General features: G+C 42.0%; 5 protein-coding genes across 5 annotated transcripts; 4 read left to right on the forward strand and 1 right to left on the reverse strand.

The window, feature by feature from the left end:
- Positions 1-1,093: 1,093 nt before the first annotated feature.
- Positions 1,094-2,212, forward strand: Bfra_009911 (putative ankyrin repeat protein; the record flags this gene model as incomplete). Its single annotated transcript, XM_037340247.1, has 3 exons — positions 1,094-1,196; positions 1,254-1,825; positions 1,853-2,212. The coding sequence occupies 3 exons, from the start codon at positions 1,094-1,096 to the stop codon at positions 2,210-2,212; spliced, it is 1,035 nt and encodes a 344-aa protein (XP_037189470.1).
- A 5,524-nt stretch (positions 2,213-7,736) lies between these two features.
- Bfra_009912 (putative 2-oxoisovalerate dehydrogenase subunit beta protein) lies at positions 7,737-9,051 on the reverse strand (the record flags this gene model as incomplete). Its single annotated transcript, XM_037340248.1, has 3 exons — positions 7,737-7,774; positions 7,825-8,390; positions 8,453-9,051. 3 exons carry the CDS (start codon positions 9,049-9,051, stop codon positions 7,737-7,739), a joined length of 1,203 nt encoding a protein of 400 aa, XP_037189471.1.
- Positions 9,052-9,511: 460 nt separating this feature from the next.
- Positions 9,512-12,184, forward strand: Bfra_009913 (putative glycoside hydrolase family 5 protein; the record flags this gene model as incomplete). The annotated part of the gene is made up of 3 exons (XM_037340249.1): positions 9,512-10,364; positions 10,423-11,931; positions 12,075-12,184. The coding sequence occupies 3 exons, from the start codon at positions 9,512-9,514 to the stop codon at positions 12,182-12,184; spliced, it is 2,472 nt and encodes an 823-aa protein (XP_037189472.1).
- Positions 12,185-13,334: 1,150 nt separating this feature from the next.
- On the forward strand, positions 13,335-13,828 carry Bfra_009914 (uncharacterized protein; the record flags this gene model as incomplete). Its single annotated transcript, XM_037340250.1, has 2 exons — positions 13,335-13,482; positions 13,668-13,828. The coding sequence occupies 2 exons, from the start codon at positions 13,335-13,337 to the stop codon at positions 13,826-13,828; spliced, it is 309 nt and encodes a 102-aa protein (XP_037189473.1).
- A 10-nt stretch (positions 13,829-13,838) lies between these two features.
- Bfra_009915 (uncharacterized protein) lies at positions 13,839-14,353 on the forward strand (the record flags this gene model as incomplete). The annotated part of the gene is given in 2 exon segments (XM_037340251.1): positions 13,839-14,052; positions 14,064-14,353. 2 exon segments carry the CDS (start codon positions 13,839-13,841, stop codon positions 14,351-14,353), a joined length of 504 nt encoding a protein of 167 aa, XP_037189474.1.
- Between the last annotated feature and the right edge of the window lie 4,221 nt (positions 14,354-18,574).

The following is an 18,574-nucleotide window of genomic DNA, read 5'->3' on the forward strand; positions in this document are numbered from 1 at the left end:
GTTTGAGACTATGAGTCTGAGTCCGACAATGCCATGGTTTGGTTGACCCTCAGGATACATCCTGGGTTGTGTAAAATCTCCTCATGCGATCTTTTTGATTGACGAAGATGGTCTCGGACATTATTGACTAAATCTCTCTCACTAGCTTTTTGTCCAGTACTACAGTTCATCCTCACCGCCCATACCAACCATGCTATATATTTAAAAATAAGTGAATATTGTCAACTCAGCCGATAAAGGTCCATTTGCCGCCGTGGTAACAGCACGCTCTAGGGCAGACACACGATCTCGGCTGTAAGAACTCAGTTCGTCTGGTTTGGAATGGTACCGTACAAGCTTTACTCCTTGGTCCATATCCTTTGCTATTTTTTGCGTTGATTTTGTGGTTGTCTTGGGGGATTCTAGATTTGGTTGTTTATTTTGCTGCAAGTAGAAGAGGGGGGAAATTTGTGGGGATGAGAATGAGATGCAGTAAAGTTAGAATGGCTTGTGGATGATGTGGATATAGATGCTCAGGATCGTTACAACCTGCGATTTTCAACATCGGAGTGAATAACAATCATATATAATAAATAAATAAAAACGATCCTAAAGTTCGACGGTCTCTTGCTGTCCCCAAGGTTGGAGAAGAAATAAATTGGATTGCAGGAATTTAAATTTGTCCTTTATAGAAGCTTGCAGAGATGGGTCCAAAAGCCCAATGTTCCTACAGAAATGGAGTAATGAAAAGCGGCGCACGACGTAAGTTTCGAGCTTGAATGATGTACCAACAGACTAATAATAAATGCGGCTTTCACAACACCCCAAAAGTCAAAGATTATGTTTGTGTTTGATTTGGGTATTCGCTCATAATACTGTGACTGTTTTGGCTACTTCGCTCCAGTGAATTCTTTTCAAATAAAGAAGTCGCACAAACTAGCGTACTCAGTAATGTCGCCCTTTCCACCCGCTTTCAGCATTTCAGCTACCTATAATAACTCCAACTTTCTCTCATAATCAACCTCCCTTCAACACCATCATTGCTCAACATCGATATGGTTTCTTCAACTTGCGTCAGTCTGCAACGACAAGTTGCAATCTCGTTTTACAGAGGATGCAGTTCCTTGAACTAGCACCCGAGTTGGTCCACCAGATTTTGCTCGAAGCTGTCCTTACTCGTGGAGTCCAAAGGTCTTTAACATTGAGACTTGTATGCAGTAAGTTTGACCTCGTACTAGCAATCAAACATTCTACCCGCTAACACCATCGTACAGAGCGATTTTCTCAAGACGTGCAATTCGCGCTATTCGAATCTTACCTTCTGGACGATCACAGCACTTCAGGATCCTTGTCCTCGTGGCATATCAATAGAGATAGACGGGCGAGCACATTTTGGCACTCCTACCTTGTATACAGAGTCCAATATAACTCCCATTCCTACCCACCCCACTTTCGCCACATCCGCAGACTTGTCGAAACTATCTGCGCGGAAACGGGCGATGACGTGGAAACCACAATAAAAAAGCTTTGCTGGCCGATTTTAGGAAGATTAGCAGACTGTGTCTATTCCAATTTGATGATTCTCAACTTCGAAGCTGATCTTTTACGTGCTGCAACGTATCTCAATGTCATCCCTGTAGTAAAACCTTTACTTCAAGGAGGATACCCGCCACGTACTGGGCGCGATATCTTCAACTCACCTATGACATTAGCTGCATGGGTAGGAAATAAGGATTCGCTAGAGTATTTGCAAAAGATGGTGTTTGAGACTCAATCAATTTCCTATCTAGAAGACGATCCATTCAGCTCGATTATAGGGGCTGCGACGAGCGGAGACATAGTGATGGTACGAATTGCTTTGTACCCGCCGTAGTCAACTTTCGATAATACGAGATTCATAGACGGGCCATTTGTTCTGGAAGATTCAATTGCTGGGCGGTCTCTTCTCAGAGCGCAAATATCCACAGGAGATCTTGAAATGTATAAACATCTTGGAGGGTTTTTTCCAAAACCTACCAATAGGCCCACCGCATATCATCTAATGTTGCATATTCGTTTAGGAAATCTCAAGATAGTGAAGTATATCCTCGATACAACAGGAACGTTTTTTGGGGGGGCTCAAAGCGCTAGCGGAGCAAAGAGTCAAGATATGATTGATCTTTTACTTGAATACGGTTTCGATGTACAGAAATCGGAATGGCTAGGAGATAAACCTATATCCAAAGAAGCCTAGGCAAGAAACAAGCTACTTATTCGAAAGCTCCTAGATCGTGGAGCCAGTCGGGACCGGGTACAAACGGCCAATACTGCACTGGAGTGGGCGGTATCTAGAGAAGATACGACTATGGTAGAGATGCTTTTCGCTTCGGAAATTGATTTGGCAAGCTGCGGAGGAAGGATATTAAGATTGGCTGCATCCCTTTGTCTTGACTCGATGGAAGACATATTGCAGGCGGAGTTCTTCAAACTTTCAATACTTCAAAGGGCGTGTTGGATGATGGTATTAGATGGCAGGATTGATCCAGAGAAACATGAACAATGAGTCTGTGTGTGGGAAGCTTACAATTCAGATGTATCTCTTGAGATATTAATTTGAATACTTGAGATGCAATGTAAAGTTTCATTACAGTTTAAACAATGAATTTATTACATGGTTTGAAATTTGAGAAGTGACCCATCAGTCCATGCACACCCCACTGGTGGCGCAACAGAAATAACTTTGATGATTGTCATAATGATCGCAAACAACGAGTTTATGAATGTTTCTACTCAGGCAGCTTTTACCTTGAACGCTCAGATGTAACTTCAATAGATTATAATTGATGCTGATAGTTGAAGAAAAAACTTTTGAAAATCCATTCCTCGATTGCTCGGTGATCAATGTATTGGTGGAATGAGTTATTGTGAGTCAGCATTTATGTAATCAAGCTCACTAGTCTCAAACGTCAAATTCAACGACACGCGATTCGAAGAAATCCGCATTCTACATGGAATGGTGCGCAGAAAGGTAATTTGGGTAAATCTGCTGAGGCAATACTGAATCTGTCGATTTGATAAGATGATCCCGGAAGGAGATGTCTCTTGAATCGCTTTCAAGCAAAACCCGCACATCATTTTACTTTCGAACACCACTAGAAACACGATGGTCCTCCAAGAATCGCCTCGCAACAATGAATGAGATGGTCATTAGTTGTTTTGATGGCAGCAGTGATCTTTATCTGAAATCTGTATGTGTATTGAATTTGGGGTATCTAACTCCTATGCTTCGGGGGAAAACTTCAGCCCAATTGTACAATTAGATTTAGAACTTCTGCGGAGTGTACTAGACGAAACGCTTGCTATGGAGGTCATAACTAGGTATATTCTTACTCTGTTCTACCAATTCATTGTGTAGTAGTAAAGCCTTCCCAGGGCGCAGGTTTGTCTCCGATAGGGGATGTAGGCCGTTGCAAGTGCAATACCAATGTCAGTCAAATCACGTAATTTCTTCTTGAACTACAGCTTTGAAGAGTCGTTGAAAGCCATTGTCGAAGGATTGTCGCAATTTGAAGACTCAAGCTTCTTGTCTTAGTACTTATCGTCACTGGATGTTGCATGATATTCTAGTGGAAGGGTCTGCTGAGCAGCTTCCAAAAACATTGATGTTGGCGCGCATGAGCTCTCTGATTACCGGAACAAAATATATACTGAGTAGTTAATAGCAATTACCCATAGTTGCTTGGTTTTTCTTCATTGATTTTGTTCAATTATCCTATTTGATAATGTGGATTCTCCAAAGCGAGACTGTCGCAAGCTTTGCGACAATCCTTTGAAATGTCGATTTGTACGTTTATTCTTCGTCGGTTTGTTTTCACTTATGCGCTCTTATCTCGGCTTCAACACTTCAGACGTAAACTTTGTGCCAGGCCACTTAGAAGTCAATTGCAAAGCCAAGATCCACTTGCGCCCCTTAGAAGCAAGCCATTCTGACATTGAGCTAAGGTCAAAAACTCAGATATGCAACATTATATCCTCAAACTTATTCACTATTGCTGTCAGCCTTACCGGCGTGGCCCGCGCGTGGTACACGCGTGTAAATATAGCCTTGATTCTTTTGTTGCATATCTGAAAGTTTGAACTTTTTGTTAGCTCCAGTTGAAATGGTTGGCTCTCGTTGAGCGCAAAGGAAAAAAAGTGACCTGAGCTTTGCGCTCGTCAAACTATTGGGCATATACAATTCTTGAACAGTTTTGTTGCATATCTGAAAGTTTGATCGTTTTTTTAGCGTATCTGGGAATGGTTGGCTCTCGTTGAGTCTAAAGGAAAGGAAGAAGAGAAAAGTGACCCAAGCTTTGCGCTCATTCTTTATTGGATACATTGAGAATTCAGGTCTTTTTTGTTGCATATCTGAAAGTTTGATCGTTTTCTTAGCGCTTTCTGAAATGGTTGGCTCTCGTTGAGCGCAAGAGAGAGGAAGATGACCAGAGCTTTGCGCTCGTCAGTCTATTGGACAAGTCCAGCCTTCGAAATATTCGAGATCTTGTCATACCTCAAGTGCCGTTGTGGAGTCTCGCAACTCCCGACCTATGAATTCACTTTCTTACAATAAATTATCAGGAAGGATTTAAGAACCAAGTGGCGTATAAGCCTTGTCTTTCTTATTAATTCGCACGCCTCTACTCACTCATCGAAAGAATCCTTTTAGGGTAGATTACTAACATTGTGTTAATTCAGATGTGCAACATGTGGCGGCTCCCCTTCACAATGTTATATTCACTATCAGGGCCACGTGGGAAGTTCAACTCTGAGCGATTTGTTGCATATCTGAAGGACATCGAATTTGACGTAAGCAATCTTGAGGAGCCAATAGAATGGCGAGCGCAAAGCTTGAAATATATCGTGAAGTTTCTTCATGTGGAGATGTGTTAAGGCATGCTAAACAACTTGTTTTGTTGCATATCTGAGAGACATCGAAATTGACGTAAGCAAGATTAGGTGACCAATAACCGCCCGCGCGCGCAATACAACTGTGCTTCCCGAAATATCTACCCGCCGCTAATATTAGATCTCCTTGCCAGTGAATTTCTGAAGTCAATGTATCATCGATTACAAAGCCCAGGCCACAATTTCAAAGAGTTCTGTTGCGTATCTAGAGAATTCAATAACAATTTTAGCCAGTAGATCATGGAGCGCAAAGCTATGGTCAACCTTATATTGGGGTTTTGTTGCACATCTGAAGATTGGAAAAGTCTCCCTTATCAGCCCTACATGCTCCATCCCGCCTGCTACCCGGCGCTAACATATTTAATCATGTGTAGTTGTACCCCCCTGTATAGCCAGTCTAGTTCCCATGGCCAAGCCTAGACCACAAGTTAAAAAGTCTTGTTGCATATCTGACGTTTCAACTTTTTTCTTAGCGCCTTTAGAAATGGTTGGCTCTCGTTGAACGTAAACTTTAGGACTCTTGAACCTGTTGTGTATCTGACTAGAGCGAAAGGGACTTTTGCATCTTTGGTTTTTTAACATATTTTTGAATTCAGCAAATCGAAACCATGCCGGTTTTTGCTCAAATTCATACATTTAGTAGCCCGAAGCTTTTTCCTAATTTACATATTTTTGAGAAAATCCATAGAATGAAACCGTTGATGCCAGTCCCGGAGGCGCATAGGTTCAAAAGAATGGAAAGGTATCTCAAAGCTCCTACTTTTTCATCTCCTAACGTAACTCTCCCCAACCATAATTATATCGGTTCAAAAGTGAAAGACCAGGTGCGCTGAGCTACGCGTCCCTTTTGGTCAATTCAGAGTTCTAGATTTCCTGAAATACAAAATCAACATTTGGAGGAATCTTCCTCTCTGGTAATAACATGAAGGTGACTTGACCCCCGTAGAATATCTACCGTTATACTACACGTGACATTCGGGTATTGCTGGCGCACAAATCACCTTCGCGAGAATTGAAGCTTTCAAAAATTAATCTTCAACTTTACAACCCGATTCAATCAACAACTTTTCGGTTTTAATCATCAACCAACAACGCGCCAATGCTGGATTCGCCTTCATATTAACGCCCTCTTTCTACTTTAACGGTCTCTACATAGTCGAATTACTACGAATTTGAAGAGAATTATTTTGCTTGAAATAGGATGCGTGCGCCTTTGAGCTGAAATTTAGAGGAAACATCACACGGACTTGGTGAAAAGGATGGATCGACAAATCGAATACTGGATCGACAACTTTGTGTGCTTATATAGATTCGACTTGGACGATTAATCATATACTTGAAATTTGGATATTTTTTCGGCTTGAGATGGATAGGTCGAAAACGCGACTTTTTGAACCGCTCACATTTAATTCCACATACTTAGATGGAGCAACACCCTGGGAGATCAGACACGGCTCAATGAGTATTATTTCAATTTTACAACGAGGGGAGCGAGAATCGGTATTGAAAGAGTGAGGTTTGGCAGGGAAACTTGGCATTCGAGCCCAAAGGATCAACGTAGGAACTTGGGTCATTATCAAAAAAGGATTGGGAATTGGGACTCAACAACAAAGGATCAACACAAGAACTTGGAATATGATGAAAAAGGAGATGAGACTCCGGTACGATAACGAGGGAATAAAAGAGACTTTGGGATTCAACCACGAGGGAACAGAAGATACTAGGGATTCAACCATAAGGGAGAGACTTGGGACTCGACAACGAGGGAGAGATTCTGGGATTCAACAACAAAGGAGATTGACAAAAGACTTGTGATTCAGTAACGAGAGATTAACAAGAGACTTGGGATCCAATCACGAGGGAATGAAAATTAGACCAAGTTTCTCAACGAATTCGATAGGCTTGAGGCATTACGTACCAGGGATAAACTCACAGAGGCTGAAGGGCTATGGCCTGTGACGGTCAATCTGCAGCAGACTCCGGGGTTTGGATATTCCATATATCTACTTGGGACCTCGGGCCTCAACCACTTACAGTTTGTCTTGCACTCCTTAGCACTCGTTCACCATCACTGTGGAAAGAAATAATGATGATCTTTGAAATCCCTCTAAATTTTGGAAGCGCTGTGATTCATAACGCTTTCCGTGGGAAATGTTCAATGTCTGAATTTCTACTGATGATTCTGCAGTAAGGACATGGAGATATAGATGATAGATTGTTACCACAAAACGGCCCTCTTCACAATCCGATTGAGGCCTTATATTCGTGGAGCTGGCTTGTAGAGGTGAAATTGTATCAATAGACAAGATAACTTTTCCGGCGGCTTGATAGCATGTTGATTCCGGATTCTGAAGAGCAGGTTTGAAGTGAGATAGAGGGGTATACCAAGAAAACAGAGAAACAAAAGTAATTTTGAACTTGGTGCCAAGCCACAAGTCATTAGTAAAGGGCTGGATCAGAAGAACGGGGGACTACTCTGTTTGCATGACTAGAATGGAGAAGCTTGACGCTTTATCACTGTATTGGTCTCACTGTCATGTAGTGGTCCATATACGACATCATTCAAAGTATAAAGCCAATATGCACAGTGAAAACCTCTCATTGCATATGTACAAACAATTGATATATGGAACTCTGGCTAAAGGAAATTTCAACTTTTAGAAGTGTGGCCATAGTTTAGTTGATAGATACCTACAAGGCTGTAGGAGATCTTCTAGTGACTGTTTGTAAATTTATATATGCAAACTGAATAGCTCCTTTCTATAACGCCTAGTTACCCTCATTGAAATCATTATCATGCTCGTAGTCTATACCCCCTGCGTATTGAGACCCATCTAATACTGTATAGATTTCTTGATAGCGTCATAAACCCCTATAATTGTCAGCGATTGAATCAAATCCCAATGAGTTCATTGAACTTACTAGCAACATCTGGTACGTTGAACTTCTCAAACATCAATGGCATATGGATGCCCCAACCGGCGACTCTCGCAACAGGTGCCTCCATTCTCAAAAATGTCTCCTTATCCCCTTGTATACTTGCAGCCACTTCCGCACCAATGCCGGCATTTATCATGCTTTCATGTACTATCACACATCTCCCGGTCTTCCTTACACTTTTCAATACAGTCTCTTTGTCCCATGGATAGACCGTTCGCAGATCGATCAATTCGATATTTATCCCGAAATCCTTTTCTGCAGCTTGTAGTGCAGCGGAACACGTATACATAGGATGACCGTAAGATATTAATGTCAGATCCTTTCCGGGCTTTACCACTTCTGCCACTGAGAGAGGTAGTGTGTACGCATCTACTGGCACCTGCTCGACAGCTGCTCGGTACAGTGCCTTAGGTTCCATAAATATACACGGATCTGGACTTTGTATGGCGGAGAGTAGAAGACCTTTCGCTTGGATTGGCGATCGTGGCATTATGACTCGAAGACCGGGAATATGCGTGAATAGGGATTCGGGAGATTGAGAATGATATCTGTCGGAATCTCTTCATTAGTCTGCGTTACGTCAAAATAGATCATGGAAGTGAAAACGAACAACGCGCCATGTCCCACTGCACCACAAGGCATTCTAACAGTGAGTCCACCCAATCCTCTCCCATATTCTCCATCTCTATATCTCCACTTCGCTGCCTCATTGACCAATTGATCAAAAGCCGGATATACATAATCAGCGAACTGGATTTCTGCGACAGCCTTCATACCTTCCGCAGCTGCTCCAATCGCGAATCCTATTATTCCTTGTTCGCACAATGGGGTATTGAAAACTCTTTCTGATCCGTATTGCTCTGCAAGTCCTGTACTGCAACGAAATACCCCTCCAAATCCTACGTCTTCACCAAAAACCATAGTTGTTTCATCTTTGGATAATGCGAGTGATAATGCATCGTTAATTGATTGGAACAGGTTCATTCGTTTCGTGGCACCATTTCGTATTTCCGGTGAAAGCTCTGGGTTCTGCAATGCACTAGATGAAGTATGGCTTAGGATAGCAGTTGACCCATAATCAATTGCCTTATTTAGTTTTGCTTGCGGAGGATGTGTAGAATATGATCTTGGGAATCTCGAATTGTGGACAACACACAAGGGCTTCAGTGGTTTGACCAAGGGAGTCGATAATCTTGAAGTTATTCGCATGATGGATAGGAGTTATGATCACAGGTACGACGTTCTACAACGTTGGATGAAATGATTGTATTGTATTAAAAAAATTCCATGATAGCGATGAAACTACATTGTTGATGTACAGTTACAAAACGCGGAGAAATCTGGGGTAGCCGTTTGTAACCACATCTAAGCGTTTAATTGATAAACCGATAAACCGATAGATCTCGTAGCACGTGTTTAGTGACGGGATCTAAGCGCCAAGCTATTATAGACCAGCCCCCAACTTTATGCGGATGAGGATGTTGCTGTGGAAACAAGATAATAATCCTGGAAATTCGATGCGCATACGTATGTTGAGCATACAGATTTTTCTGATGCATGATCAGCACGAGCACGATTCATTGTACATATAAACCATGTCAATTCTATAAAGTATTCATTTTGGCAAATCTCTTGTACTCATAATCTGCTAGAGCTGGAGGAGGAGAGAATGGCTGGGGACGCGACTGAACGACCACATAGAAAGAGTACATTACACGAAAAACGACGAGCAGAACGACGATCGCGGGCCATTGTTGCAGAATCAGAGGCGCCTTCTGAACCGACTGGATCTCAAACTTTATCAATTGATTCCCTGGCAAGATTAAATGACTCCCTTGAACGAGAGAAGAGGAGGGAGGAGAGGAGGAAATCAAGATCGCGACCACCGGTGAAGGAAGACCATGGACGATCGAGGGAACGAGGTTCGCCCAGTAAAGATAGAAGACGAAAAGAGCGCGGATATGCGACTGAGGATTCTAGTTCGCCGATTAAAAACAGAAAGAGAGAACGCGATTATGATGAGATTCCTGGATCATCAAGTAGAGAAAGAAGGAGACGAAACGAATATACCGATGATGAATCTGGATACCCTGGCAAAGACAAGAAAGTGAGAGACTATTCCGATTACGAGACAGCGGCAGAAACAGCTCTACGAATTCAAAAGCAGAGAAGAAAGCAAAACGGCATCCCCGAGCCAAAACCAAAGCCGAAGCCGAAGCCAAATGCGCCGCGTAAAGAGGAACGGAGTTTGAAAATACCAAACACATATACAGATGACGAGACTGTCTATGAGAAACCTCGGAAAGAGCCAAAAGGAAAGAAGCGTAGAGTTGTCAGTGGAGCACTTTTAGAAGAAGGTGAAGGGGAGTTGAAGCAACGCAGAATGTTCAGTGGCGCAGAACTGAAAAATGATCTGAGACATCTGAAAGGGTTGAGAGGTGGATATGCGCCTACTGAATCAAGCTATCCTGACAAGTACATCGAAAGCGACGAAGATTTTAGAAAAAGGCGGAAAAGTGTCTGTGAGTTCTCAAACTCAAGGTCGAAGGAGTCAATTTTGAGAGCTGATAATGTATCTAGGGATGGGAATTGGCATTGGCATAGTAATTTTGATAATTATAATAGCAATCGCAGTGAGCACCAGCAAAAAACACACTTCAAGTTCTTCCTCATCAACAGCCCCTGCAACAGAAAGTGGAACTCCTTCAAATTCAAATCTTGATGGGATGTCAGAAAGTGATATTCCGGTTGCAGCCCAAGGCACATATTTGGACCCATTTACATGGTACGATACGTTGGATTTCAATGTCACATACACGAATGAGACTGTCGGAGATCTTCCGGTTATGGGACTGAATACCTCATACAGCGATGATGTAGCACCAAATTCCAAGGCACCCAAGTTATCTGCCGAGTGGGGAGCTTATACTTCAAGACCGGCTAGAGGTGTCAATTTGGGTGGCTGGCTTTCTATCGAACCTTTCATCACGCCGTCCCTTTTCAATTCCTACTCATCAGCAGATGGAATCATTGATGAGTGGACACTGACTACTAAATTGGGTGCAACTGCGGCTGCATCTACCCTTGAGAAACACTATGCGACCTTCGTTTCTGAACAAACATTTGCCGACATTGCCGCTGCTGGACTGGATCACGTTCGCATTCCTTACTCGTATTGGGCTGTGATAACCTACGACGATGACCCCTATGTCTTCCGCACCTCATGGCGTTATCTTCTTCGTGGTATAGAATGGGCTCGCAAGTATGGTCTTCGTATCAACCTAGATCTCCATGCACTCCCTGGATCTCAAAATGGCTGGAATCACTCCGGCCGTCAAGGAGCTATTGGTTGGTTGAATGGAACTAATGGCGACCTAAATGCTCAACGCAGTATCGAAATCCATGATAGGCTCTCTAAGTTCTTCGCTCAAGACCGCTATAAGAACATTATTAGTTTCTATGGCCTCGCTAATGAACCTAGAATGACATCTCTTGACGTCAATGATGTCCTAAACTGGACATCTACCGTCACTGATATGGTCGTAAAGAATGGTATTTCCGCGTATGTCGTTATTGGAGATGGATTCCGGGGACTCGAGAATTGGCAGGGCGATTTGACAGGTTATAACAATCTAATCTTAGATGTTCATCAATATGTCATTTTCAACAGCGGACAGATTCTTTATAACCACACGGAGAAAGTAAATTATGCTTGTAGCGGTTGGACTCAACAAACCGAGATATCTATGAACACAAGTACAGGATTTGGGCCCACGATGGTTGCTGAATGGTCTCAAGCCGATACTGATTGTGCAACCTATCTCACAAATGTCAATCAAGGAAATAGATGGGAAGGAACATATGATACTGGAGACTCATCGACACAACAAACGACGCCAGATTGTCCAACACAGGACAGCACGTGTAGTTGTACCAATGCGAATGCAGATCCAAGTACTTATAGTGATACATACAAGAGCTTTCTACAAATGTTTGCCGAGGCGCAGATGTATAGTTTTGAGTTAGGCTGGGGCTGGTTTTATTGGACTTGGACTACGGAGACTAGTGAGGGTGGTGGCACACAGTGGAGTAAGTTTCCGACTCCTCGCGTCTGCAGGTTTCCTCTTTCCCATACCTACCGCTTCGTTGGCGGGAAATTTGATGAAAGGGGCGATCAAGAACCAAAGCACGAAGAATATCGCTGGATAATTACTAACAGATTGATCGAACAGGCTACCAAAGAGGATTAGCCGCCGGTATCCTGCCAAAGCTAGCATACGATCCGGACTTTAAATGTTCATCAACAGTCCCAAGCTTCAGCGCATTGCCTGAATACTATTGAGCAATATTGGTCTGTACCTCGACAGTGGCCAAGTTGGTGAGGGTGGTAGAGAGTAGATATGTACAAATAATTGGATGCGCAGTCTGAGTGACTGGTGTAATTTCACGACGGTATGAATGACGTTTGCATATAGAAGGATTTGACCATATCTTTGAACCTTGGCGGCATGATTCCTGGAGTATGGAGGGAATTAATTGCATTTGTTTATTTATATATAAATATGAGTTGGGGTTGTGGAACTAATGGGCGGAAGCTGTGTTTTAGAGGTATGTTGTAGAGCCTGCGAGAAAATCGTTGTGCCAAGGTTTTTACGGAAAAGTTGCAGTACGGCGAAATGGGGGTTCTATGAATTGGAACACTCTTTTCAATTGGGACAATTATATCAATTGTGATAGTCATAGGACATTGAAGTGGAGGTGAAGGTCACAACAGTTCTCCCCTTTGGTATCTGTACTTCCACTCCCACTCCCACTCCGAGGCCTCTAGAACAACGCGTGCAATGCGCACCCCCAACTTGGTAGACTATGTGGATCTAGCTGGATACTTTTTCAATTCTTAGCAGCTGGGCAAGATTGGATTTTTCCTTAACGGTGTATGTGTTCACAAGTATTAGAGTTTTGAGTTGTTCTAGTTAGTCAAGTACTTAAAGTCTTAGCCTCAGAATATCCCCACCTTCCCTGCGATCTAAACCCAACTATCACATATCTTTCACCCAGAGGAGTTGTTAGCGCTTCTAGAAAAGTAGTCTTTTTAGATCAATTCGTGTCATTTAACTTGTAGAGCAAGAAATCTATCACGAGGTCTCCAATCAAGATCAAGTGAAGTTACTCGTGACCCACGTGTTTACTTCCTAAAGCACTACGGTGGTTTAGATGATTTAAAGCATCAAATTATGACATGCATCATCAGTCAAGTGAGTAAATAAAGGTATCATATTGGATTGATTACCAAACTTCATGGCCTTAGTCATCCGCGTAATACATTTATCTCCCAAATCAAGACAAGCCAAGATTCTTCGGGTTCAGTCATCCCTAGGACGAAATTCTTGGCCAAAAGCTAAACTCAACCTCCTTAATATATATGTATGTTCGCTCCCCAGTAATCACAAAGATTCCAACACACAACTTCCATTGAAAAACAACATACGATGATGCTCCTCATTACCTCCATGTCCGCTACGGCAACAATCACTGTGACTAAAACCCTATATGACATCGTTTCATTCACTACGTTAAGCACTGTCATCAGCCCTAATCCCAACCTTTCCAACCAACGGCACAACATCCACATTTTCACCTGTGAGTACAAATGATTCAATAATTCCCTTATGTTGACTGACTAATCCTAATGTCCAACTGCCCTCTACTTTTGTATCTTATGCTTATATTCCTTTTGCTTCCCCATAGAGTATTGACTCCTCGTTCTGCTACTTGTCTCGTGAAATCTATGCTTAGTAGGCAACACTAATACCCCGATCTCGCAGTCTGCATCTCTCACAAACAACTCATCAAACATAACCACATCAACAACCACAAAAACACACCATGGTTCGAATTCTTGGTGAATGCCTTTATTAGCTCTGCCAATAGCAGTCTTCTTGTGTATTATCTGGGTTGCGATTATCCTCGTGGTCTCAAAAACTAAAAGTCCATGGATGGATTTCCTAAGCTATGACGTAAATAGCCAGATCAGAGCCGAGCAAGAGAAGGAATCTGCGGAACGGCAACTTAGAGAAGCGGAGAGGGAAGAACAGTTGAAAAAAATAGATGAAGAGGAAGCTGCGCGCAAGAAAAAGATCAAAGATGCGGATAAGAGCCTGGCCGATTTCTCCCGCATCATTCGTTTTAGATCCAGAGCTATGAACTTTTGTTTTTGAAAGGTGATGAGGTACACATTAGCGATGATTATGCTCGGTTCGAAGCTGCAGATGGACAGAGAAAACTTACGGATTTAGAGATACTCAAGATATTAATTCTCGAACATGTAGAGAAGTATGTTACAGAAATAGAATGGACTCAAAAGCATCCTGTGGAGTATGAAAAGCTTAGAAGGGAATTTTGTTATCGTATTTATGAAACGTTAGAGGCAAAAAAACGGATGCGAACGGAGAGGAATGACCCTGTAGCTGATGAAAGGGACACGGTAGAGATATGTGAGAAGTTTGAATGAGACCCGACCGATCTCCTCTTCAAACTACCCTAGAGCCAGGAACTTGTGACTGTCAATGAAAGAAGAGAGTGGGAGGACATTGATAGAAACTCGGTGCTGAAACTAGAGCAGGGTTTCCCATAGTCCAAAACGCGATCCAACGATCGAATATTTTCAATACACGAAGACGATTTAAACTACAAGACAGATTCAACCTCCTGGATTGATGAAATGGCTTCAATTGGGGCAATAATTAATAGTCTTTCAGTAATGGACTGCAACTCGAGCACTTGGAAACATTATACAAGAAAGATCGGTATCACCATTCTATGGTATGCATGAGCAAGCAGGTTAGACCCTTACCTTACATCGGGTCTTCTAGGCCACCAACTATCACTCCCTCAAAGCTTGAAATGGTTCATCTGGCATAGGCGCTCAAGACTGCACTATCAATAATGTAGAATGAGATGATAGTGGTAATGACTAAGAATGTTGTTTGGATTCAATTATATTATATAATTAAAGGAGGGAGTATCAGCTTTTGAAATAATATAGGATCATAGATTATCAAGATATAAAATCTGACATATATATCACAGTTGAGCCGAATTTATATTGAAAGTGGTGTATTTGATTTCCACTGTTATCATCCTCCCCCGATTGTTCACTCCTCAGTTCAGTATCAATACCCCTCCATCACATGACATTGACATCAAATTACTTCAAGTAGACTCAAGATTCATCACGGATAGAAAAAGTGCCTTATATTTAAGAATGCCAGCATTAAACGCAAGCATAATGATCCTGTCATACCAGGCCACTTTACACCTTAGTTCAGTCTTCTTCTCAAATGTCAGTACGTCGCCATGGAGTTTTTACTTGTGCACTATCCTGTATCATAGTTATTCTTTCCAGGATTGCTGCTATACGATATCAATTATTTTTTGGCCCTTGATGAACAAAGTAGATAACGGAAGTGCTCTCCAGATTTCCAGGACAGCTATGGTCAGAATCCGGGTCCATTACTCCTTGTTAAAAAGAATATCGCCATCTTTAACATCTCTAAAGTGAGATCCATCTCGCCGATGCAAGTGACTGGGTAGCAGGGGGGGGCTAGGTGTCAGTTTCCTTAATCGCTATGTTATATAGTGGTGACTTGGTAAACTTAGAGGAAGGCAAACAGATGCTCGTGGTGAACAGTCTAAAGATCGAAAGGATTATGGATTCTTGGAATAAATTAAGTTGATTGATATTCTGAATGATGTATCACCAAACTTCTCGATGTGAGCTCTCAATATTTGAAATCAATTCAATGTTTAAACAGGAATTAAAACAATCAGAACAATCAAAAGAAATTGGGTAACACAGCTGACGAAAGGGTCCCTAAGGGCGGATTTGTTCCGATCTGTCAAGAGCCCTTATGTGGAAGCTGTGGAAAGACTCGTCATTAGAGCTCTCATTAGGACAATCTTGACTGTTGTCTGAAGATTTTACATGAATTCTATAGTGGTCCTTAAGTCAATCGCAGGAAGATCCGGGAAGGCTTTTGTTGCGATTTCTGTTCCCGATGTGGCGATATCATATAGAGATTTGAGTTTGAGATTATCTCATGACTGTGTTAGATATTAGTACGCCGTTCTGCATATACAACAGAGATTTTACGAACATGTTCTTAATAGCCCGAACTGCATAGGAACAATCAGATAGTTTCCAGTGTCCAAAATCTATCAGTACATTCACGAGTTTGAGATCTTTAACTAAACTGCTATGATTATCGATTAAGACATTGTGGAAAAATCGAAATCCTGGATTCTCTTTGAATAATACATCGTTTCCAGGCGTCAAGAGTCTACGCTTATTCTACCAGTATCGTGAAATGACACGCACTCCGTGGATCAAAATATGATATAAACCAAATCATAGCTATTCAAGTTTAAAGACCGATACATTTCCAATACTTCTCTAGAGCAGAAGGCTCCCATAATGCCCAAATTCACTCACTCGGCGTCCAGTCATTCTCTCACATAACGATTTACTTCTGATTAATAACCTTTGACTCTGCATGTTCTCATTTGTTATCGGTTCCTCGAAGTTTCACGTACTGAAAACTCGTAGTCGAGTCTCGAGAAAGCTGTGATCCACTGCAGATCAAATTTTGTCTCTGCTGATCAGGTTAAGTAATCTAAAGAGCAGATGGCATTCAGTTGCAAGAGCAACGATACTTTGGTCTTCATTTTTCATTGTCAAGTCACGTGATATAATGGACTTGGATCTCGGCAGCCCCCCTATCCGAGCCGAGAAACAAAATCTGAAATTTGGAACGTAATAGTCTCCGAATCATGAGCGATTCATGTTCGTGAAGCATACAGCAGCGTTCCAAGCTTTTCTGTTGTCCACAACTAGAGTCTTCTCTTCTTTAGACAATAGGAATATAGCGCGCGAAACCTTATTAGGTTGTACGGGAATTCATGCTGAATGACTACACGTTGAACAAAACAGATCATCTTGCAAGGTCAAATATATTGATATAACGAACTTTGCAATCACTTCCAATGGATCAACCAACAGCCAATGATCAAATGTCTTTTATGTTTTTCATTTCAATGCCCGTGTTTCCCCTCATTTCGTAGAGCTTTCCGGTTGGCTCGTGCTTAGCTCGTGCTTGGCCCGATGAAATGGATTTCATTAAATCGTCGTTTACCAAGTGACACATATGATATTGTAAGAAGCTCGGGCGCAGCAGATCTATATCGAGCCTGTCGCTCCAGGATGAACTAAGTGCTATCACCAATTGGGCTCCAAGCTAGATCAAGGAAAGCATAGATCTACATCAACTGTATCGACATAGATCCAGGGCTATCGAGAAGACTCACAAAGCGATAATCCGTGGTCGCCAAACATATTGAACTACGAAAATTAGACGCTTTGTTCTAAGAGTTGGTAAACTGGTCATGGTTCTGCACTAAATGAAGAGATAAAATTCGATTAACTATGTTAATCACAGGTTTTCTCGAAGAATAATCAAGATATATTCTGACTCTTACATCCGCAATGGGATGTTTTCACAAAATCCCAGATTTTGACTAGATTAGATTCAATGTAATGCCTGGAAATCCATTCTGAGCCGTAGTTCTGCATCGCATTTAGACTTGAAGAACAGCCGATTTACTCAATTCGAAACACTACAAAAAGTTGTTACCTTTAATAACAAAGCTAGAGAAGATCCCGGAAGGGGTTTGGAGTTCTTACAGCTCGTAAGATAATCGAAAGGCCAGATGGGAAATGCGAGTTCAAATGAGACGTGTCTATAACGAAGTGTATGTGCCGGAATCGCGGACATTTCAGCCTTAAGAATTCAAGAATAACGAGCCGATGATTTCTCCGCGAGAGTACGGCCACCATCATGCAATGCAGACATTTGCGCATAGGGAAAGGGCGATCGAGACAATGTCACGTGGTTACTACATCGGCGGCCGGTGTGACTTGGAATTTGTACGTGGAAAGCACGTTGAGAAGACACATGTCGCCTGCGTGGCGAAAAAAATGAGAGAAATTATCGAGGGTATAGCAGGATAGCTTTCATTGGACGTCTACAAATCCATACACAAAATTCTTGTATACAAATCCTACTAGCCTGTTCCACTTCGCAAGATATAAGCTTTGGCATCAGCGATCACTTTCAGACCTACTTCTCGCATTATGTTGGCATGCAAATACTGTTAAATTCGCAGTTCGTGACTCGAGAATACATGGAATCGTCATATACAGTTATAGAATTTAACATCGAGATTTTGTTGAAGAACCATGGCCTCGGAACTAATTTTGCTTTGTCTTGCAATCTGGGTTTATCAAAAGGGAATTGAATGAGCATGTAAGCGGCAAAATTCTTTTAGTATTGTTGAATCATCTAAATGTTGACTATTACATGAACATAAACCATGACAATTTGTTTTCGAATACAGAACGAAACAATCACCTCGATTCTTATTCTTATTGTCCCAGTTTGCCCCAGAGTCTGAGGCTTATCCATAGGCTCAAACTTGAGAGAATCGTATCTGGCCGCGGTCCCGACTATCTCTATGGCCCATCGAACCTTCCCTAATCTATCGTCCTACTCAACCCGCACGAAAGATTTGACGATAGTTGTAAAACAAACTATCATCTGGCCAATTTTGGTCTTACTGCCCAACATGAATGTCTATACTCTATACAATTTCGAGTAAAACCCAGAGGTATGCATAA

This window comes from Botrytis fragariae, assembly GCF_013461495.1.
Source record: "Botrytis fragariae strain BVB16 chromosome Unknown tig00000163, whole genome shotgun sequence".
Classification (NCBI taxonomy): Eukaryota; Fungi; Ascomycota; class Leotiomycetes; order Helotiales; family Sclerotiniaceae; genus Botrytis; species Botrytis fragariae.